The sequence below is a fragment of the Rhinatrema bivittatum genome, chromosome 11 (assembly GCF_901001135.1).
Source record: "Rhinatrema bivittatum chromosome 11, aRhiBiv1.1, whole genome shotgun sequence".
Classification (NCBI taxonomy): Eukaryota; Metazoa; Chordata; class Amphibia; order Gymnophiona; family Rhinatrematidae; genus Rhinatrema; species Rhinatrema bivittatum.
Window position 1 is genome coordinate 75,061,097 of NC_042625.1, and position 23,033 is coordinate 75,084,129.

At 42.2% G+C, this 23,033-nt stretch overlaps 2 protein-coding genes across 4 annotated transcripts in view; one reads left to right on the forward strand and one right to left on the reverse strand.

The window, feature by feature from the left end:
• The window catches only part of LOC115100816 (cytochrome P450 2C23-like), a 99,626-nt gene that overhangs the window by 42,281 nt on the left and 34,312 nt on the right, over nt 1–23,033 (reverse strand). The gene's annotated exons all lie outside the window — the stretch shown is intronic.
• The window catches only part of LOC115100814 (cytochrome P450 2A6-like), a 67,994-nt gene that overhangs the window by 14,086 nt on the left and 30,875 nt on the right, over nt 1–23,033 (forward strand). For 2 of the 3 annotated variants that reach the window (XM_029619733.1, XM_029619732.1), the window contains exons 2-3: nt 15,973–16,343; nt 20,430–20,592. In XM_029619733.1, the coding sequence (XP_029475593.1) occupies nt 16,164–16,343; nt 20,430–20,592 (343 nt within the window). In that variant the 5' untranslated portion in view covers nt 15,973–16,163. The remainder of the gene's footprint in view (nt 1–15,972; nt 16,344–20,429; nt 20,593–23,033) is intronic. The other variant, XM_029619734.1, reaches the window with a different exon arrangement.

Consider the following 23,033-nt stretch of genomic DNA (forward strand, 5'->3'; position numbering starts at 1 on the left):
CCGAACAATAAAATGGTTGGACTACAAAACAACTCATTCGTCGCATTTTACCCATTCGGGTAAAAAAAGAAAAAGGCACATCCCTACAGGAGACTATGGAAAAGGAGGTAAGAGGAAAGCATAAAAAGAGAGTCTGAGATCAAAACATTTAGAAAATATAATATCAATATACAAGTAGAAAAAAAATCATTTTATTTTCAGTTTAGTGATTGGAATATGACAGCACTGGAATGGGCTAGAAGTGTGCATAAATAATATTTTTGTTTCAGTTTACATTTCCGTTTCGGTTTCGTGTTTATTTTTTACAGTTCATTTTGTTCTGATTAGAGGCTCATTCATTTCATTTGTTCCCGTTAATGTGGGAAGCAATGACACTAACTTTGGGGTTTTTCATCCAAGCTTTATGAGACTTGCAGGCAGGCATCAGCAGCAGTGGTGTCAGCCTCACAGGAGCCATCATTTCAAACCCGCTGTAAACTCAACACAAATTACCCCTCCCAGGACACAGTGAAGGAGTTTGCTTAGTGCTGGCACCTATGAAGAGCACCCCAAGAAACCAAGAGTGGCAGGAACACCCCACAAAAAACACCTACAAAGCAAAATTTTAAAAAGGGTATGGAATTCCCCCCCCCCAAATAAAAATGTTAAGTAAGGCACCCGCCTGGGCTCGCCCACACCTTATTTATTCTTTGGAAATCCAAATCCCTGTTCCTCTTGCCCTACACTACGTCCTTATTCAATGGCATGGGCCATCTCTGAGGCCTGGTGCCATTTTGTTGCCAGCACCACTGTTAGTTTTGCCATGGAAAATGTTGCCAGCCAGGCCCAGGCCAGCATCATTTTGTACAGAAGAAATTAAAAAATGGTGACAGCCTTGGGCCACCGGCACCATCTTTAATCGCAGTACTAGGGGAGCAAGAATGATCAAGGGGATCACACCTGCCCAGTGAAGAACATCCACCTGGTGAGGGTGTCTGGTGGGTGGAGGAAGTAGAAATCAGGTGCAGGGCCCGAGAGTGTACAGCTTTTCCATTTCTTTTTTTTTTTTTTTTTTTTTTAATCTTTGCCTTTCATTTTAAATAAAAAGAAAGAAAACAATTTTAAAAAAATGAAAAAAAAAACCCCTAAATAAAAATACAAAATAAAGCAACTATATCTGGGTTTTTTGCTGGATTTTCAGTAGTGGTTCAGTAGTGATTATAAGTGGTTTTGGTTGGTACCACAGCAGTCACAATAAGTGATAGTTTAACCTTAGAAGATTGTGCTTTGAATACCTCTTTATTTGTGTGCTTTTTTTTTTTTTTTTTTTTTAAATATCCAATGATCATATTCTCCTTGACACATAAAAGAAATCGGTTGGTATAAATGCAGAATGGAGCGGATTTTAAAAGGGTTATGCACGTAATTAACCCTTTTAAACCCCTCCTGTGCGCGCCGAGCCTATTTTGCATAGGCTTGGCAACATGCTCAAACCCCGGGACGCTTGAAAAAAGGAGCGGGGGCGTGGCCAGAGGCTTCCAAAGACCTGCTAAGCCGAGGAACCGAACGCCGGCACTCGGCCAGCGCGCGTAACCTATGCTTGCCCGGAGGCTGGTGCAACTTAAATAATAAAGGTAGGGGGGGATTTAGGTAGGGCTGGAGGGCGGGTTAGATAGGGGAAGGTGGGGGGGGGGGGGGGGGCGGAAGGAACGGGGAAGGCCATCGGGGCTCCCCTAGGACTCGGCGCGCCGACCCTGGATTTTATAACACGCGTGTGGCTGTGTCCCGTGACACAGCTCACAAATACATACAATCAAGGAATGTCATTTAAAAAGGAGTTGTCATCCAGCCGCAAATGATTAACAGTCCGGATGGTTCCAATAGTTTCTATAGAACACGTCGTCGGGCTTGCTGATGTGGCACCTTACAAAAAAGCTTATTTTTGAATGCAATTTTCACTTGTTTATGAATGCCCTCTGTTTTGATGGGAGAGCAATTGTGAAATTTGGTTTGTTGCAGGTTTCCCTGTTTTGATACTGACTTGAGATATGGGATCGAGGTGTTGTGCTCTTTTTGGGATTTTAGTACAGACATGTGCTGATACAATTACCAGTTTGCCCAGGCGAAGGATAGGACCTCCAAACTCCAAGGTTTAATAGCCTCTCTTCCCCCTCATTTGCCCCGATCCTTGCTGACATGCCTAGATTTTTTATTTTATTTATAATTTTTTTTTTTTTTTATATACCGACATTCGATCTGAGATATCACATCAGTTTATATTCAGGTACCGTAGGTATTTCCCTATCCCCAGAGGGTTTACAATCTAAATTTGTACCTGAGGCAATGGAGGGTAAAGTGACTTGCCCAAGGTCACAAGGAGCGACAGCGGAACTCTAACCTTGGTCTCCTGGTTCCAGGGTTCGTAGCCCACTGCTCTAACCACTAGACTATTCCTCCTCCACACCATCCATAGCAGAAGTAAAAATTGTGCAGCAGGTTGACCCCAGCACACGCTTGTGTGCATCCAGGAACGCCCATGCTCCGCCCACTTCCCACCCCTTCTTTAGACAAAACTTTTTGTGCGCGTAGCAGGAAATTAGGTGCGTACCCGAGTGCCTTTTAAAAACTGCTCGGTGCACGCCGACCCGACTTGTGTGCGTATCTCCAAGTTTGGCATGCGCCGGGTTTTTTAAATTCACCTTTAATTGTATATGTGATTTTGACAGGAGGGAGATGGAAGTTGGAAAGGAGTGAAAGTCTGAAGGTTTGCCTAGAACACCTAATACTCTGGCACCGGTACTGTTTACCCATAACCTTCACCCTGGAACTGAGTGCTTTGCAATAATGCAACTGAATAATCAAGACTTCAGCAAATAAGTGAATAAAAGAGAGAGATGGCATGCAAAGCTCAGAAACAAAACATTATATCCTTGTTCTGGTATTTTGAGGTCATGCACAGGGCCAACACCAGAAAGGATGCGGAACCAGGGTTAGGTCTTCGGACCTAACACTGTATGAGGCGGGAGCTTTATAGATGGTTTCCACTGGAGTAGCAAAGGAAATTTCTATCCAAGCCTTCAGTTAAGAAAGATTAGTTCAGAGATTAACTATGTGACTTTAGGTGCAACTGTCATAAAAGGGTCAATTTTTAAACTGCCCATTTTGTCTGCAAGCTAATTTTCAAAGGGAAGTTTCCTGTGGAATTTCCCCTTTGAAAATTTGAGCTGGTGGCAGAATGTGGATAATTTGTACCTGGGTACTCTGCACCTGCTTTAAAGCAAGCACAAAATACATCCCATTAAATTATGCCTAGGTATTTCAAAATGCAATCCCCTGTGTGTATGTTCCCTCCTCTGGCCTAACCTGCTCCTCTTCCCCAGGAGTAAAAATTCATATGTTTACCCGTACTAAGGGGCTGGGGAGTCTTCAAACACACGTTTTATGTGGGTAAATACTTGTTTTTCTGTGTAAAATGGTTTAGCAATTACCCTCTCAGTGCTAAACAACCAGAATAGGGTTGCCAACTGTCTCCAGATTTTCAGGACAGGTTGATCCAATCCTGGTTTTACTCCCCTGCATGCAGGTATTTATAGTCTCCCTTTTCTTAGGGAATGCAATAGGGACATCAGAATAAGTCCCAGCACACAAAAGGGTAAATCCAGGCCTATTATAGGTCGGCTACAGTCTGGTGCCATCTGGTGGTGGTACCAGATCAGTACTTACAACCTTGGAACCCTTTAAGGAGAATCAAGAAAAAAAGGCCAATTTAAACTAAAATTCAAAACAAACCAGACGTAACACAGAGGAAGAGATATTGTCATTGATTCCTTTGGATAGTAATAATTTATTTAACAGCCTTTTGGGAGGATTTTGAAGCCAGGCATTTTTTGCAAGGCAAACTTTGATAGTTAATCTAGTACCGGAACCTGACAAAGCATGGATTATTAAGTTTTATGTAAACACAGGGATGAGTTATTTTTCCAGTATAAAATTAGGATTTTTCCAGATTTGGAAAGTATACATCAGACGAGGCATAGATCATTTTTGCTTTTTAAGCCTAGGAGCCTTCAGATCTTTAGACTGGTGCTTTTTTTTTTTTTTTTTTAATATCCTTCAAAATGTTTCGTTAGATATAATAATGTTAATTATGTGTTTTTGAACCCCAACCAACTGACATCTTTTTTGAAGTTAGAAGACTTTTCTTGAAGTTGGCTCATTGGTATCCCCCCTTGCATGATTTTTGAGGCATTTTCCTTCTGTACTGATAGATCGTTGCACTAGTGAGATGCTCCGTTAATGTTTCTTAATGTTAACAAATTCTTGGAATTGTGGTTTCCTTCCCCCACCAATTTGGGGGTGGGGGGGAAGGAATTAATATTTCTTTCTTCCATCTATTATTGGTTATCCTTTTCATGACAAGGGAGTTTTTTTCTTGTTTTTTGTTTAAATTTAATAAATATAAAGTGTAAAAAAAATTCCCATCTATGTGGATTCATGAACATAACCATAGAGAGATTACTCCTATTGGGGCTCAAAGGCTAGCTAGTTTGGGCTACATACCTGCAATAACAGGCAAGATTTTAAATTAAGGCCCGCAGGTGATCGGGAAGAGTTCCATAATTCTATTTATTTAAAATTTTTATATGCCGGTATTAGTATGCAAACGTCATACCCGTTTAGATTACAACTGAAAGGATGAAAATACAATGAACAGGGGGGGGAGGAATAACAGATGTACAGAAGTATAGAATGTGCAAAAACAGTAACAGTAAATGGTAAACAGTAAGGTTATTTGCAATGGTGCAACTTCGCAACTTACATACAAACGGTTCAAGAGAGAGAATATATACAGGGTCCTGTAGGGGTTACAGGCCTGCCACTGCAAATGCTCTGACCCAGATCACAGCCTTTCCTCATCTAAACTACCCTTGTTCTGCCTCTTTCCTTCACAGCTATCCATTCATGAAAGAAGAGCATTCACAGGACACTAGTCATGTGCCTTTCCCTTGCACAGGCCATACATTCCGCAACCCCTGCATTGCTGCCCTATCCAACTTACAAGCCCCATTTACACTGGTTTGCATTTATGGAGTACAAGAGACCCAGGAACACTATCATGGTTGTCAAATTTAGAAAGAAAAAAAAAAAAGTTTCATTCATTGCAATACCACTAAAGACCACAAGATGGAATCTTGTATGTGTGAGCACTAAGACAGTTGATATGATAATGGGATTTGGGAACATGTTTGCCTGTTTCCTTAAAGATTTGGATTTCTCTGATTACTGAAAAAGAAGTGGGCGGTATAAAAGGGGGAAAGTTATGGTAGGGTTGGCCTTTTCCTCCCCTGCCCTTGCCGGAATAGGATGAGGATTAGGGACCTTCAGCTATGTAATCAATGAGTACCCAGCCTGTGGGTTCTAAGGCCCAGGGACCCTCCAAGGGGAGTGGGACCCTATAGGAGCTCTTCCCCCTCAAGGGGAGAGGCCCGAGCCAAGAAATAGTGGAGAGGAGTCCGTTTCTATATGGCTTTAGACCGGCGAGGAGAAGCACGAGAAGGGTGGCTGCGGAGTGGATTTTCTTAACATGCAACAAGGAGGAGAAGTGTAGGATTGGAGTGAGGCCATAAAATTAGGAATGCCTCAGGGTGAGCTTTGGAACAAACACAGAGAGAAAGGAGAGCTTTCTTCCTCCCACCCCGCCCCACAGAGCTTCTCTGAGAGGCCCAGGGACCTGTGTGTGGAGTTGTGAGGTTGTTTTTTTTTTTCTCCCAGAGAATTACCCAAGAAAGGTGCAGAGTAGAAGCACCAGTGGGGTGTGCCCAAGATGTCCTTGCTCTGCAGTTTCCAGGGCAACTGGCACTAAAAGGATGATGTTGTGGTGAAAAGGTCCAAGATCACAGGAAGTGTGAGCAATGCTATGGGAAATGGGATTATGTATTTGGTGCCCATTAGATGAGGTTTTTCATATGGGTATGTGTGAACAATCCAGCCCACTCTTAGGGCTGAGAAACAGAAAAGACAGTGCAGAGGATAACAGGTTGACCCTTCAGGTCAGCAGTGGTATGGAAGCCCATGATGGTCTGAGTTGTTCAGCAACGATGTGGTGTAATATCTCCTTATCCGCGTACATAGTTTTGCTTTGGTTGGATATTCTAGAAAATAAAGTTGTCGTTTATGCTGGAAGTTGATAGGCTGTGTCAGTCTCCCTTATTAAGCCAGCCTTGTCCTATGGACGGAGTCAACGAGCATGGAGGGGAGGGAGGGGCTTTCCTCCCTGTCCCAACAGCAGATGGGAAAGAGAGCTGTGTTTAAACCAAGCTGTCGCCAGCAACAAGGTCCACTGCAACATCTGCAGGGCCACGGTAAGAACCCGCACAATAAATCTGGAACGGATGGCCATTCCGGCATTTTATGTACCTGCTCGGGGGACTCGCCCATGCCACAGAAATAGACTGAGTTACATTTACATTTGTATCTCACCTTTTTCCAAGAAAGGACATGGAGTGCCAAACGATATCATTAGAACTACAATGTGCACAGAGAAAATGTTTGTTCACTTTTTTTCATTTTTTTTTTTTATTTGCGTTTTGGTTTGTTTGGTATCTATTTCAGTTTGATTCATTTGGCAAAAAACAAAATAAACATTAATTTTTTTTTTATTTTTAAAGGACTGGGCCCCCTCTCCATCACTGCCTCATGGGAGCCATGGCCTCCCCTCCCCCCCCCCAGCCAATGAACCAGTGCTTCTCCTGGCTGGGCTGAGCTGAACTGAGCCAGGGTTTCCCTGTGCCCCCGCCCCCTGCACCTCCCTGGCCTCCCCCTTAACCCTTCTGCGGAGGTCTTCACTCCTGCCTCGCTGGCCTCCGATCCACAATGGCACGGCCGGCTGAGACTAATGTTATATGGTAGCACGGCACAAGGCTGTGAAACAAAATGGGGTTGGTCTCAGGGCCGGCCGGCACCATTTTGTTGTATGGCCGTATGTTTGTACAGTTACCAAACCATGAGAGAAAATATTAGATCCCCTAATTATTATATTACCAATCATACATCATAACGGGAATCATGAAAAACTATAACCTTATATATCAACCCCACAAGTTTCAACCTACGGTGTACAATTCTCACCAAAACATTTTTTTTCAAAAAAAGCTTTTTAACCACATGCATCACATTTTACAAAATGTAGTATTCAGTTTATTGCACTTCTACCATTGTAAACATCATATATACTTAATTCAAAAAATATCATTAGATACATTTCATACCCAAATGATCATCAGAATTTATTGCAAACACATTAACTTAATGCATACCAATCAAATCTAGAGTGGATATGTCAATGTAATCATTACATAAAGTTTAAACACATTTTTTTTAAAAAACTTCTGGACATGTCCTAACCCATTACACCATACATACTGCCCCCATTCATACCTCATACACATTCATAAAAGCCTCATCCTATAACTTCTAAAAGATGCCCATATATCTGCTTCAAATACAAAAGGGTTCTGCCTCTTTCCTCAGTACTGTTCACCCCTTCTTTATTGATTTTCACCCCTTCTTTACCTCTTTGATAATATTCACCCCAATAAGGTGCCTTGTTTCACCCGCTCAGGGCTTCGTCAGGAGAGCTCTAACCACCTCCTGTATATCACGATATTAACCTCACTCATAGACGAACACTTAATTAAACAGTCCCAGCAACATGTCCACACCGTTCATTTGCTAGCTTTCTCAATTCTAGGGCACTAAATGTTTCATATACTGCCAAACATCTCAGCTACCAGGGAGCTGTTAAACAATTCCTTTACGTTGAAAATATTCACTAGTTGATAACCCTCGGGACAAAAAACTGCCTCCACATCCAGTTAATTCCCGCTCACCAGCTGCCAATATCTCTACCACCAATACATCTGGGTGAAGGAGTTTTTCATGATTCCCATTATGACGTATGTTTATACAACCATATTACACTGGTGAGAATTGTACACTGTGGGTTGAAACTTGTGGGGTTGATATATAAGGTTATAGAATTTCATGATTCCCATTATGACGTATGTTTGTACAACCATACAACAGGGCCAGCCAAACTACAGTACAGCAGGTTACTCTGCTTTATTTTATGTTCATACATAGTACCGTTCTATTCGCAGCGGTTTACAAATACTGCACATTGTAATTACGTTTAATAGGAAGCATAACTTAAAACTCATTGTCACCTCCACACACACATAAGATCAAAAACTCTTAACATGGCTTCTTATCCTGTTAAGTGAAGTTTGGAAATGAATGGCTAATCCAAAAACGCACGCAATACTTCTTCCTAATTGTGAGGATTTTGAACTTCATTTTAAAAATAAAATCGGAAATATTATCTCAGAACTCGGAGATGCCATGCAAAAATTGGCATTGGCTGAGGAAGCTGCCATACAAGGAGGACAAGTTTTAGCCGTGTACCTTTGAAATTGAATCAGTAATTAGTAAGCTGAGATGTGCTACCTCTCCTTTAGATCTGTGCCCTTTTGTATATGTTAAAGCCTTGAAAGATGAAGCAATTGGCCTAATGGTAAATAAGTCTTTAATGGAGGGCATAATTCCTCAGAAATTGATATTAGCAACCATTAGGCTGAGCCAAAAAGATCCGACAAAATCACCTGACCGAGTGGCTAATTACAGTCCAGTTTCTAACTTGACAACCTTAGGAGAGATCCTAGAAAAGTGTGCAGTCACAGCTGGGTGATATTTTAGAAACAAACAGTATTCTGGACAATCAACAGTGTGGACACTGAGATGCCATTGCTCTTTTTAACAGATGCACTGTATGCTAAAATTGACCATGGTATATTTATTTATTTGCTTTTATATACCGACATTCAGCAAGTGTTATCACATCGGTTTACAAACAGCTAGATGCATCGTCAGCTTTTGATACAATTAATCATAAACTATTGCTCTGCCCTTTAAACGATATGGGTATAGGTGGAAAGGTTTTATTATGGTTTTACTCATTTTTAACAGATAGGAAGCAGCAGACGTTAATTGGTGATGATAATTCCCACTGGAGAGAAATTACATGTTGGAGTACTGCAAGGTTCTGGGCTTTTGTCTGTGTTAATATTTTATTTACATCCCTTGGGGAAGCTTTTTAAGTCATTGAACTTGTTATATTTCATATATGCTAAACAACATATACAATTTTATATTTCCTGTCAACAAGATGGCTGCTTTCCAATTTCTGACTTTAATACGTGCATGGAAAGAATAAGTGCACAAATTAAATTTTTTAAGAAGCAATCCCCTAAATAGGACACTAGGACATAATGGGTTAAGGTTGACTATTGCTAAGAGCACTCTCCTGTGGGTAGGTAAACAGCAGCCATCATTGGTAGTTTTACTCCTATTCTCTGTAACTACTGAGGTTCAAAATTTGGGAGTCATCAATGACTCCCATTTGACATTTAAATCGCATTTGAAGGAAGCTGTAAAATCTGCATTTTTATAAATTAAAAAGACCATAATAAGGCCACTGAGATATATTTTGCCCAAAGAGAACTTTAAATCTGTCCTACAGTCTTTGCTATTCGGTCAGATCGATTAATGCAATAGTTTGTAGTTTTGCAAAAAATGTATGTAAGAGTGCTTCAGCAGCAACCAGATTAGTCCTGGGGTAAAGACTTCTTTGGAAATTAAAAAAATCATGGGGTAGGGGCAGTATCTTCTTGTGGATTGGGAACATGACTTGAGGGAGCCTGGGGGGGAATTGGAAAGTGTAATCTCAATTTTGAGGAGGAAAATCCCTTCTGCCCTTCAATCATGGATGAGGAACCGTTCTCCAGCTGATTTGCCCAGGGCCCTGCACCCCTCCAAGGTCAGCCCTATTGGAGCCTATCCTACTGATGGCCTAAGAGTGGAAGAGACCCCTGGGGCCTTCTCCAGCTGCTGAAGAAGAGAGGACAAGGCCCAGTATGAAAGAGAGCATGTATGAAAAAGAGAGGGGGAAGAGAGAGTGTGTGTATGAGAGCGAGCATGTATAAGTGAGAGAGAGAGTGTGTGAGAGAGCAAGCATGTAAGAAAGAGGGAGTGTGTATGTGAGAGAGCAAACAGGTAATAGGGAATGTGTATATGAAAGCATATAATGAGTTTGAGAGAGGGAAGGAGACAGCATGAGAGAGGGAGTGAGTTGTCTGAGTAAGAGAGCATATATGAGTGAAAGAGAACTGGAGAGAATGTGTATAAGGGAGAGAGGGAGATGAAGCATGGGTGAGAGGATAGGGAGAGAGTGTGTGTATATAAGAGAGAAAGCAAACAAAGTTTGTGCAAACCCCCCCCCCCCCACACACACACACACACTAATCAACGTCAATTTCAGGGCAACTGGAAATCAAACGTTCTCAAGTATGGAGAGTGCAGGATAATTTTATCCTTATTAGTTTTAATTATTAGGTATTGTTTGATCTCTCTACTGTTTAAAAAACTGTTATACGAGTTTTTAATAATTGGATGTTCTGTCAGTTGTTTTGAAATATCTATGGTTTTACTATTATGTTTTATATTTCTTGATTTTATTATTTGATGTTTTAAGAATTGTGATGGTTCTGTTTTTCCATTGTTGCACTGCATTTTGTGTCTGGCTTTTTGCACTTTCCAGTTCAGGTTTTGTCTGCAAGTTTCTGTTTATACTTTATGGTCTCTTTAGTCTGTGTTTGAGAGTCTATTTATGTTCTGATTGTGTGACTGAGGTGAGATTTTCTGCCAGCCTGCTTTGTTCTGTTTTCCCAATAGGAGAAATATTGATGTTTTACTGCCTGGTGTTAACATTTGCAATGTTGCCTTTTCATAGGTAGTATTGTTACTGATTAAATGCTGGCAGTTAGTGCTGTTTCGGTTTGGGAATGTGATACCATGAGCAGTCATTGGCTTACCAGAAAACAGATTCAGTTTGGACTCTGGCTATCCTTATGCAGTTTTTATTAATTACAATAAAAAATTAACAAAACACAAGCCTGCTTACCTCAGCCGTGCTAGAAACGGAAATGTAGCAGTTTACTCACATAAGTAGCTCGGCAAAGTTTGTGCTTTCTCCTAGCCTCATCTGAGGCCCCCCTTTCCTCTGGGCCCTGGCGTCTTATCCCCCTCCCCAGGGGAAATGCCCTGCAACCAGGATTCTCTAAGGTGAACCAGGCTAAATGCCTGGGCCAGAAGGACCAAGTCAACACCCAACACACATTCCAATAAGCTTAATACCATATGGGTTCCAATGATCTTTTTTGCTTTTATAGCAGTGCATGTAAATATAATATACATGTTGTGATATTTTTACATCAGAAGACTGTACTTTCAATGTCCTTTTTCATGTAAAATGTGTTATAAATGCATAAGTTTTAATTGTGTGTGGAAAGGGCCATGGGGGGAGGGAGACACAGATGTACACTTAATACCCTTGGGCATCTGCCCTGGGTTTGGGCAGTGAGGGGTATGGGTGTCAGTTTTTCTCCTCTCTTTTGTCAACACGAGGAATGTGTACATGCAGGTGTGGAGGAGGTGTGTGTTTGGCTATTGTCACAAATTTCGGTAGAGAGTAATGGCCTTTTAATTATTTTTAATTATGGTATACAGAAGGTTCATGTATAATAATTACATTGCTGATATCTGTTAGGAGCCTTGAGAGGTTGACTAGGCTGAATTTGGTTATACATGCAAGGTCGATGCTGGAAAGGTTTTTCCCAGGTAGTTTCTAAGTAGCTCTCATCCTGAGGAGAAGACTGTAAAGAAGACCTGTAGCACCCATTCGGTCTTCCTTGAGATAACCAGGCAAGAGAGTAATAAAGGTGGTACCATCCAGGTACGAACAGGATTGTGGGTTCGATAGAGGTGACACAGTAAATCCCTTTAAACAGTGAGTTTCTGGTGTGCCAGCCAAGAGAGATATTCCTTGCCACAGAGGGGATTAGCTGCCCTGCTTACTCTGTTCAGAATCCATTCACCTTGGGCTCAGTCCACTAAAACAACTGCTAGACCATAACCAGGGAGGTGTTTGGAACCTGCTTGCCAGACACCGGTTCTATATGCAGCATAACTTACTCTAATAGCTGGCATATTCCCTTCCCCATCCAACCAAAGACATCGATATGGAATAAAACAGGACCACGCGTTTATCAGAAAATCTAAGCATTAAACAAATCCCAGGGTGTGAGGCCTGATCTGGGTGGATAATATGGACAATGAAACCATTCAACCTAGTAGACATTATCGAATGGCAGAACACAATTCCAATAGGCAGAGCAAAATTTGAAGAATAGATGCCTTTGATATCTTCTAGATTGGCCCGCTTGACGGAGGTGCTCAATTTCAAGCTGCTGCCCTCAGCAATGATGTCATTTCCTCCCATCAAAATGGCTCTAATGCTTAACCTATTATGTTCTTATGTTCAATTATTCAAGAATTTAAAATAAACTACAAAGTTGGATGCAGTTTCCCATATCTATCACTGGGAGAATTGCATTAAGATGATTTTGCTTTCCAAATTATTATACATTTTACAAATGATTCTTCAGACCTTGCTTCAGGAAGATAAAATAAAATCAGGAAGATAAATAAAATCTGTTCAGACTTTATTTGGAATTGGAAAAGGCAAGAATACCAGCTGAAAAATTGTTGATACCAAAGGAAGAGGGGAGAATGGGTTTTCTAATATGGCATGTTTGCTGAGCTCTTTGTAGGATTAGCTATTATACAAAGATTATTCAGACTTGTCTATGCAAAGTAGTATAATTGCTCCCCTGGATTTAAAGTATATTCTACATATTGATGGAAAAGAATTACCAATAGAGTTTTAACGTTCTATAATCATTAGAGCCATGCAAATTTATTTGAAAATTTCTCAGGAATTTGATGCCACTGCCATAGGAAAATGTTTTTCATTTGCTTTTAGTAGGCAATCCAGTTTCCTCCAAGAGATCTTTATATTGTTTTTAGGTTAGAGCTATCAGGTATTCACACAGCCCAAGACTTTATAGACATAAAAAGGGAGCAAATCATTTGAATGTTTATTGAAATTAGATTTCACAAAAAATGATTATTTAGAATACTTTCTAACACATAAGTTTATTAATACAAGATTCAAATAAAACAACTAAATATACATCTGGAGTTTTTCAAAGATGATCATTTATTTACAAATCCAGTAAAAATTCACTGTCAATCAAGTCTCTATAAGTTCCTCCATTTCATGCTGTCATATACCATTCTCACGGTTATAGGCGAAATGTGGAAAACTGATCTTAACCCAGAAATGAGTGAAGAGGACATGTCTTGTTATATATGTAATGACCCTCTGGGGTTCATTAATAGTATATCCCAGAAACTCCTTTAGCTAGGAACCGAACAGATGGGTAGTAAGGGAAGGCACCATTCGTTTACAGCTCCTCCCTTTGAGCGTGCTGGGATGGTCATCCCCTTGTGGGTTATAAATGCAACTCTTTTCCTGAGAGATTGGGATACTACAGTGAGTCTACGTTTTGGAGTTAGAGGAGGTGCATGAGCTTTGCACCTCATTTGGATTTTTGGGACTCAGGCACTGCAACCTGGTGTCACTGGGAAAGGTTGGGAAGCTGCTTTTCCAATCCACTCTTTGGCTGGTTGGATTTGCCTTCCGAGTTGCACTGGGTTTTCCCCATTTTTCTTTGTAAGATGCCTTGTAAGACCCCTGGTTGTCGCCTGGAGGAAGATTACAAGGAAGTCTCCTTCTGTAGGGGGACAGGGTAAGGAACACCTGCCTCTTTGTACCCTCCATGAGAACAGAGGAGGGGTGATGACCCGATGCAAGGAACTTCTGGTGTTCCTGGATTCAATTACTGCAGAAAGATTTTGGTGCTAGATCGGGGAGGGAGAGTTTTGCTGCCCCCTTCCTGCCCTGAAGGAGGAACATTGGAGAGTTGTGTGGTCCTGTGTGGATCCTTTCCAGGTAGGAATCCTGAGCAAGAGAGACTCTGGAGAACTGTAAGACAATTTGAGGACCCTCACTTGGAGTCTTCACTATGAGAAGAAAGAGTTGGGACTCTGTGCAAAGACTTGTGTTACCATTATTTTCTGGCCAGTTATTTTATTTATTTTTTGGGGGGGGTCTGCCCAAGCAAGAATACCCAACCCACTTGGGATCATTTATGCAAGCCCTGGAAGGTGAGTGTCCCTTGTCCTGGTGGCAAAAAACCCTTGCACGGATTGAGGAAAACCGAGAACTGTACATAGCATCTGTGGTGCAAAGAACTGTTTGAACTGTTCCATTTACTTATCCAAGGATACCAGAAGCAAAGTTTAATTGTGGACACTCCATCAGAGTCTTTGCTTTGTTATTGGCACCTACATCACTCAGAGCAGTAAAGAAAGGTATACTTCTGCCAGGTAAAGACTATAGTGTCACCCCTGCCACCTAAGGCCTTGGAGGAGAAATTGCTCCCCACACCAGTAAAAGAACTCTGCCATGGGGTAAAAGAGACTGTGTGAGAGCCCTTGGAATTGAAGTCAGCCCCATGAGCTATAAATTCTTTCATGGCTCAGCTGGTAGTTACTAATAAAACTACTGAAAAGGTATCCTTGTGTGAAGAGCAGCTGAGGGTGCTCAATAAAATGATGTGTTCTCTTTTTAGAGCTTATAAAGCGCGCACATCTGGATCTGGGAAATGCTTAAAATGCGCACAAGTTGTAAAATCGGGCGTAGATGTGCGCGCGCCGGGTAGCTCGCGCACATGTACGCCCGCGCGCTGGTTTGAAAATCTACCCCATAGGTTGTAGACCTTTTGCCCGAGAAACACTAGATGTGTCTGTTTCAAGAACATCCCACTAGGGGGGATATCTAACTAGCTCGCTGCAGTCAGCTTGGTCCAGCTGGCATCAGTTCATGATCAAAATGTTTGTAAAAATGTCTGGCCAGCAATGTTGTTGCCTCAGAGCCAGTGTCAATGAGGGCATGTGGTGGGAACTTTCTATTTATTTATTTGAGATTTCTTCTATACCGATAGCTGTTTGCACATCGTATCGGTTTACATACAACTAATAACTTATGGGCGAAGCCCCTTACAAAGAACAGTAGAACAATGTGGAAAACAAATATACAGTAGATATAAGTGTAATAAATAATCTATGCAATAAAAATACAAGGGATATATATATATATATGAGAACAGGGAGTATAAAAGGTTACTTAGACAACAATATTAATAAAGATATCTTAAGGAGAACAATTATGATGGAGGGGTCATGATACTAGCAATACAATAACTTTAAACTATACGCGTTGTCGTTAGGAGGTGTAAAAACAGCAGCCCTATGTTCTCTTGGGAAAACCTCTCACACACAATTACCCCTGCTAATTCGTGTGCAGAGAATTTTTCTGGGTCATTTCCCAGCAGACTTTTGAAAATCCAGATGTTTTGTGGGTAAATCCAACCTCGCCTCCAGTAGTGCGTCCACTCAGTCCGCACCTATGGGAGGACACAAGCACGTCATTTTACCCACAGAACGGGGCGGAAGCAATTTTTGTAAAAATCCATTTAGGCGGGCCAAATGCTTTCAAAAACCACCCACGTGGTAGGTGGTTTTTGAAAGGTGTAGGATCCTAACCACTCTGCACCCAGGAGGGCGGAAGGGGAAAATGTTAAATAGCAGGTGCACTTTTGAAAATGCGATGTCCATTGTGCTATTTTATTCCTCTGACCTAAACACGCACAAAGGAGCACCCCTTTCTTAGTGCAGCTAAAAGTATGTGCATGTGAACCCTGCAAGCATGTTTAAAACACCCCCCCCCACACACACCTTTGACAGCTGATTTCCCAATGATCGCTTTGTAAAACTCATTTCTGTCTGTAATACTTATTTTGTTTTGCAGAAACTGGGTGTAGCTTGCTGGCATCCAGAAGGGAACAGCAGGTTCTACAGCAGTGATTTAATAAACCAGACTGCTGTCCTTTCCTTATTGCTTTCCTGTTTCAGATTAAAACCATTCCATACCACATACCACAGAAGGCAATGTCAGAAACATCAGCGTTACCCAGTGTCTGACAACAGATTGGCTCCACCCTGAATCAGACGCACAATCAACAGATTCTCACCAGTGCATCGGCAAACAAGGTCTTGGAGAATCTAATCCAGGATCGGAAGAAAAAGCCTTCTTCTCCCTCGCCATGGATGCTGCTGCGGCACAGACCCTCTTCCTGGCTGGTTGTCTTTCCTGCCTGCTGTTCTTTTTCATACGGAGGACAGTGCACCAAAGAGGCAATCTTCCCCCAGGTCCCACTCCTCTTCCTATTTTAGGAAACTTACTGCAGATAGACACCGATGGAACAGGCAAAGCGCTTATGAAGGTGAGTCTGGCTTCCTATAAGAACATAAGATATGCCATACTAGGTCAGACCAAGGGTCCATCAAACCCAGTATCCTGTGTCCGACAGTGGCGAATCCAGGTCATAATTATCTGGCAAGTACCCAATCATTAAATAGATCCCATAATACTAATGCCGGCTACAAGCAATGGCTATTTCCTATTGATTAATAGCAGTTTATTGACTTCTCCTCTATCTCTATCCTGTGCTTGAACACCATCAGGACAGACCAATGGGTTGGGATTTGGGAGGGAGTGTATCTGATGATCTTAAGCTGATTAAACAGGTGGATAAAGCGAGGGCTTAGCTGCATAGGGAAAAGAATGGTCAGCAGAAAAAAAGGAGGCAATATTGTGAGGCTTTATTTACAATACTGTATACGATTCTGGAGATTGTACCCTCAAAAGGATATAACTGGTTGGAGTCAGTCCAGAAGGTGGTTACTGAAATGATCAGTGGTCTTTGTTCTCATTCATATGGGGATAGACATAAAGATCTAAATACGTATAACCTAGATGAAAGGCAAGATAGGGGAGATATGATAGAGATATTTAAATGTCACAAAGGTTTCCATGCACAAGAAGTGAGCAACTTTCAATGGAAAGGAGGCTCTAGAACAAGGGATCATGAGATGAGGGTGAAAGGGGGTAAACTCAGGATTAATCTTTGGAAATATTTCATTATAGAGAGGGTAGTGGATGCATGGAACAGCTTCCCAGTGGAAGTGGTGGAGACAAAAATGAATTTGAATTTGAGAAAGCATGGGATAAATACATGGGATCTCTAAAGGAATGATGGGAATTGTAAGGCTAGATAAATTAGATGGATGGGCAGACTAGATGGGCCATCTAGTCTTTTTCTGCTGTTATGTTTCTATGTAAGAAGCAACTTAAATAAGTACTGGGTCCTCTGGCTCTCATCTATCAGCTGGGGTGAGGAGGGAGTAATAAGAGAGAGCAAATCCTTGTGCTGCAGGAAAGGGGATGAGAAGTGAGGCACCAGCACTATGATGGGAGAGGAGAAGACATGAGGTGCTAAGGAGAGGAGGTGAGAGAGTGAGGCAGCTGCATTGGGGGAGAGGAAGTTGGTGAAAGAGTGAGGCTCCAGCACTGGGGGAGTTGGGGAGGAGGTAAAAAGCAAGCACTGGAAGGAGGGCAGACATGGCCATTAGTGGTGGAGTTGACAACCATTGGCACCCAAAGTGAAGACAGCAATTGCAATATTTTTCAACATAACAAAAATACAATTATATAAAACAGTTCCAAAGATGAATATCTAAAATCCCTAAGGGTACAGATGAAGTATCATGGCACCCTTCAGACCTTCTTTGCAGCTCCTGTGTCTCCCATTTTGGGAATGATGGACTCCATTGTGCTGTAATTGCTATATGATGGTTGGGAAATCTGGCTGTTGGTTGGAAGTCGGGGAGGTGGGAAAGAAGTGCCCTTGACGAATCCAGACAAAGGTCCTGATGCGAGACAGCCCCCCTAATGATCCCGCAGAAAGCAAAATAATCGCCTTCCCCCTGGTTTTGGTGCCAGCTGACATCATCAGAACAGCGATGCCGGCAGGGAACACGCAGAGAGGAAACGCCATGGTTTGTGGTTCCAGCCCTGGGGGGAGATGGCCCAAATGTCCCAGGAAGGAGTTGCGGCTGCACCTGAAGCGGATGTCACGATGTAAAGGCATTGGGGAGTTCAGGCCTGCAAGAGAACATCCAGTTCAACTTTCATCTGGAACGTCTTCCAAATTTGAGCTGAAGACAAGTCTCTCTAATGCATGCTAATTTATCTTATGCATATTCACTGTAGACATCCTGAAAAACTAACTGGTTGAGGTGTCACAAGGATAGGTTTCAGAAGGCCTGCCATAAAGCATAATGTTGATTATCTTGGAACTGAAAAATATTACGTATGTCTGTTATACTGCAAGCATCCTATACATCTGTGAGGTGTCTGTGCTCAGAGAAGCACTCTGCATGCCACAGCCTATGGAGTTTCAGCCTTTTATCTTTGCCCCATGGCATCTACCATTTACTTAGCTAAGCTAGTGAGGGAACCCTGCCTAGTTTGGCCTGGTTTCCCATATCCCTCCTTTCCAATATTCCACCATGCCAAGGAAGTAATAAAATGTTAGCTGCCGCTTCACATCATTCATATTTAATTTTGTTATTAATTCTTCTCTCCAGGAATATTATAAAAACTGAAACAGATTAATTTATTTATTCTTTGATTGATTTATTCCTTTTCTGCTTTTCAACACTTCAAAATAGATTATATTCAGGTACCGTAGGTGTTTCCCTATCACCAGAAGGCTTACGGTGTAAAGGGGAGATTAATCATCGTGGGAGGAATGAAATATCGCAGTAGGGTGGTCCCGCGATATTTTGCCCCTCCCTGACAAAAAATATTGAAGTGATATGGCTGCGTTATTGTTTATCGTGGGAAAAATACTGCGATAAACAATGCAGCAGAGGTGACCATCGTTTTTAAAGGGCCACCCAGCCCGAACCCTCCTGAAAATATCAAAAATACCCCCTGGGGTCTTAGCAGATCTGCATCCACCACTCGCCCCCTCTCGAAATGCTGCAGACCCTAAAAGTAACAAGATAGATAGATAAATAAATAAAAAATATTTTGTCGCGTGATGGGGCAATGGTTGGTCGGTGACATTTTGGAGTGCGGCATTGACCGGCCCAGAGCTAGGGATGCTCTGAGCTGCCATTATACCATCAACCACTCTTCTTTTTTTATTTTTTTATTTATTTATTTAACATTTTTCTATACCGACATTCGCACGAGACATCACATCGGTTTCCAGACAACAGCAAATTCAGCCAACAGGGCTTTACATTGTAACTGATATTATAACTAGGGGGGAGGGGAGGGAAGGGGCAGGGTAGTAACTTGGAACTATATGAGTATGCTGGGAACAGAGGAGGGAATAAGGGGGTTTATTTACAAAAAGCAGGGGTTATGTACATTCTATAAACATTCTATTATGTACATTCAATATACAAGGTGAGGGAGTGGAGGGGGGGCTATGTTAGAGAGGGATGGGAGGTTGGGGGGGGTGGAGGGGGAGGAAAGAGTCTGGGTGTGAGGTTGGGTGGATTAGAGGAGGGGTGAGGGGGGGGGGGAATGGAATTGGGATGGCAGATAGGGGCGACCCTAGACCACCAGCTTATGTTTTTGAGGGAAAGGGAGGGGGAACACCTTAGGCCATCAGACACTAATTTTTTTGGTAGGGTGTCCTGGAGAAGGGGGGGGCTGGTCTATTACCAGGGGGGGTCTTTTCTTGCAGTGGCGGGGGTTTGTGCAAAGGGGAGGGATTTGGGGTTTGTTTGGTTTTTTTTAAATAACTTTTAGGATTTGCACCACCTCGAGAGGTGTGAGCAGGGTTTTGCAAGGTCTGCAAACACCCCCACGAGGAGTAGGCCCTTTAAGAGGTCTCCCAAGGACATTGGGTTGTACATTAGCATCCCAATGTCCCCCCCACCAAAAAACAACTACACCTCCTTGAAATGCGATGAAATAATGTGGCCGAATGTTTTCAAAGTTAGCTGTGTTATTTTATTTGCATTGTATTGCCTATTCATTAGCTGCTTTGCAGTGCATTAAGAACTTTTATGCATGCAAATACATGCAAAGCAGCTAATCTTATTAGGAGGTGGAATTTTATTTTAAAAAACACATGATATTGTGCAATATATACTGTTTAACACGCGTTACAGCCATATCGTGCCTTAGTAAATCTAGGCCTAGGTATGTGCCTGAAGCAATGGAGGTAAAGTGACTTGCCAAAGGTCACAGGCAGTGGGATTTGATCCTTGGCTTCACTGGTTTGTAGCCTGCTGCTCATACATGTGGGCCCTGTGGCTACTGTATAAGTTTCAAGTTGTATCTCACATGCCAGGCTCTAGCCTGCAGTTTCTGTTCTCATTTTTGAAAAAGAAAAAAGGCATTTCATCAAAGAACTGAGTAGATGTGAGCCAAGACGAGTGCCTGCACTCAAGCAGAAGTGGAGGGCTCAGTTTTTCAAACAGATTTCTGTTGGTTTCCCTTGCAGATGAGTGAGAAGTACGGTCCTGTGTTCAAGCTATATTTTGGCCCTGAGATGAGAGTGGTACTGTGCGGCTATGACGTCATAAAGGAAGCCCTCATTGATCACGCAGAGGTATTTTCTGAAAGAGGAAAAATGCCAACATTTGACCAGGTTTTTCATGGATTAGGTAAATAATATTCTTAGTTATTACGTCAGTCACACTTCTATAAATGTTTATAAAAGTGGATCATTTTCCATAAAACATGGACACAAACAGGGGTTGAATTAGCACAAGTTTGAAACTTGTGAGCAGTGGCACCAGTTGTCAAGGCTTCAAACTTGGCTACCATGCATTTGTGCATCTTTTATACAGTCATAATTCAGTTAGTGTGGCCAGGATTTGTGCCAATCATTTTTACTGTGCCCCCACCTGGGAATCCAGTCCCTCTGCAATCCCACCCAGCAAAAAAAAAACAAAAACAGGGCAGTTTGTTTTGCACATACCATAACAGCAGCCCACCCCATTTCTAAGTTATTTACTGCTAGTGCTCTTCTTAATACTTACAGCAAGACCCGGAAGAGCATGGGAGAGTGTCAGGGGACAGCCAGTCAGCGGGGCCAATGAAAATCCCACTGTCTACCTGCCCTGCCTCCTCTCAAGCCTATGAGAAACCGTCACAGGCCGAGTCAGCCACATAGGTCCATGAAAACCTGTTCTGCCTGTTCCCTGCGCCTGGTTAAGCCAATAGGAAAACAGTGTAGGCGGGGTCTAATCCTGGAAGTGAGGGGGGAGTTTGTGCGGCGGAGGCTGTGGTGGTTGGGGAGGAGGAAACATGCCGGAGTAGAAAGTGTTAAACATGAGTGACCGGGAGGGAGACGGAGACACTGACACGGTGGGAAGAGGAGGAGGGAATGCAGACAGCTGCTGCTTCTTCTCAGATACGGAAGGGGGGGAGAAACTGTCAGACACATCTGTCCTTGGTATTCAGAGAGAGAAACAAATGTGATCGCTCTTCCGCCCTCCACCCCGGGTGGGGGTTGCTACACTGTGAGATTCTCAGGCACAGCTGGGCATGCAATTGGCCAATGGAGAGGGAGGGGATCTGCTGTTGGCCAGATAAGAGAGGGAGAGGGGTGGGGGAGTGGGACTTGGTGCCGCACAGGGAAAGGGGCTCAGCAAGAGGAGCCTATTCTTGCTGGCTGGGGGGAGGGGACCTGCTGATGGATTGGATGATGAGGGGGTAAGACGAGAGGGTGGGATAGAAGGATCTGGTGCTAGGGGAGGGAGGAGTTTAGGTGCAAGGAGTAACTTATGCAGATGCCCAAGTTACTTGGTCAGTTTACTTCTTTTTATATTATACTAATAATTTGTAATATTGCAGCTATGTAAATATATTTACATATTCAAATGTATTTCTGCTAATTATATATGTAAATACATTGTAAAATTTTTATTCTCCATTTTTCCTCCAAGTTGGCCATTCTAAATTCAGTCATCTTAAAAAAAAAATTCTATCTAGTATGAAGAGAGCTATACTCCGTCTCTAATAAGACTATCAGTGTAGGTAGAGGAGAACTATACATAGTGGTTTCTAGCTCCCCCATGTGGTGGTTGCTTCCTGTTCCTGTAATAAAAGGAACATTTATTTATTTAAAAAAATGTGTAGTCCTATAATCCAAGAATCTTAGCAGATAACAATCGATACACATAATAAAATCTGCAAAATACATACAATCAACAGAGTATCTGGGAGTCCAAGACACACCCAAATGAAACAGTTCAATAAATTACAAAAACAGACAATAAACATTAGGTAAAGCAACAGGGTAACCAACAATAAATCTGCATTGAATCTGCAATATAGAAGGGCCCATACCCTGCGCTGCTAGCGCTTTCTGACCCAGGAAAGCTTTAGGAGAAAAGATAAGTCTTGAGCTGCTTCCAAAAACAAAGCAGGTTATTTTCTGATCTGATTGTCATGGATAACTCATTCCATAGACTTGGACCAGCTACACCAAAAATTCTTTTGCAAAGAGTAGTCCATCGTACTTGTTTTGGGGTAGGAATAACTAATAGTTGAGAGGATGAACGTAGTTGGCGACCTGGGGGTGTATTGTCGAATAGAAGATTTGATACTGATCGATGCAAGACCATATAGGGCTTTAAAGACCATGGTTAGAACTTTGAACTTAATTCACCAGGCAACTGGGAACCAGTATAAGATTTTGAGGATTGGGGAAATGTGATCACGTGGAGAGGAACCGGAAATAAATCTAGTTGCAGAATTCTGAATTAACTGCAGAGGCCAAAGATGGGAATCGGGCAGAGACCTAAGAACAAGCTGTTACAATAGTCGAGCAACAATAAGATGAAGGATGGGGGTCACAGTTTAAAATCATGTGGCTAAGATAGGCTTCAGAGAATGTAGAATCCAAAGTTTGAAGTACGCAGAGTGAACTACTGAGTTAATGTATGGGTGCATATATAGAGGGTTGTCAACCATGACCCCAAGGTTACAAGCACTTAAAAGAATGGGGATGGAAAATCCATCAAAATGAAAGTTTGCAGGGATATCAGACTGAGTCTCCCAGGTGAGAAACACAATTTCTGAGTCCAGTCCCCAGAAC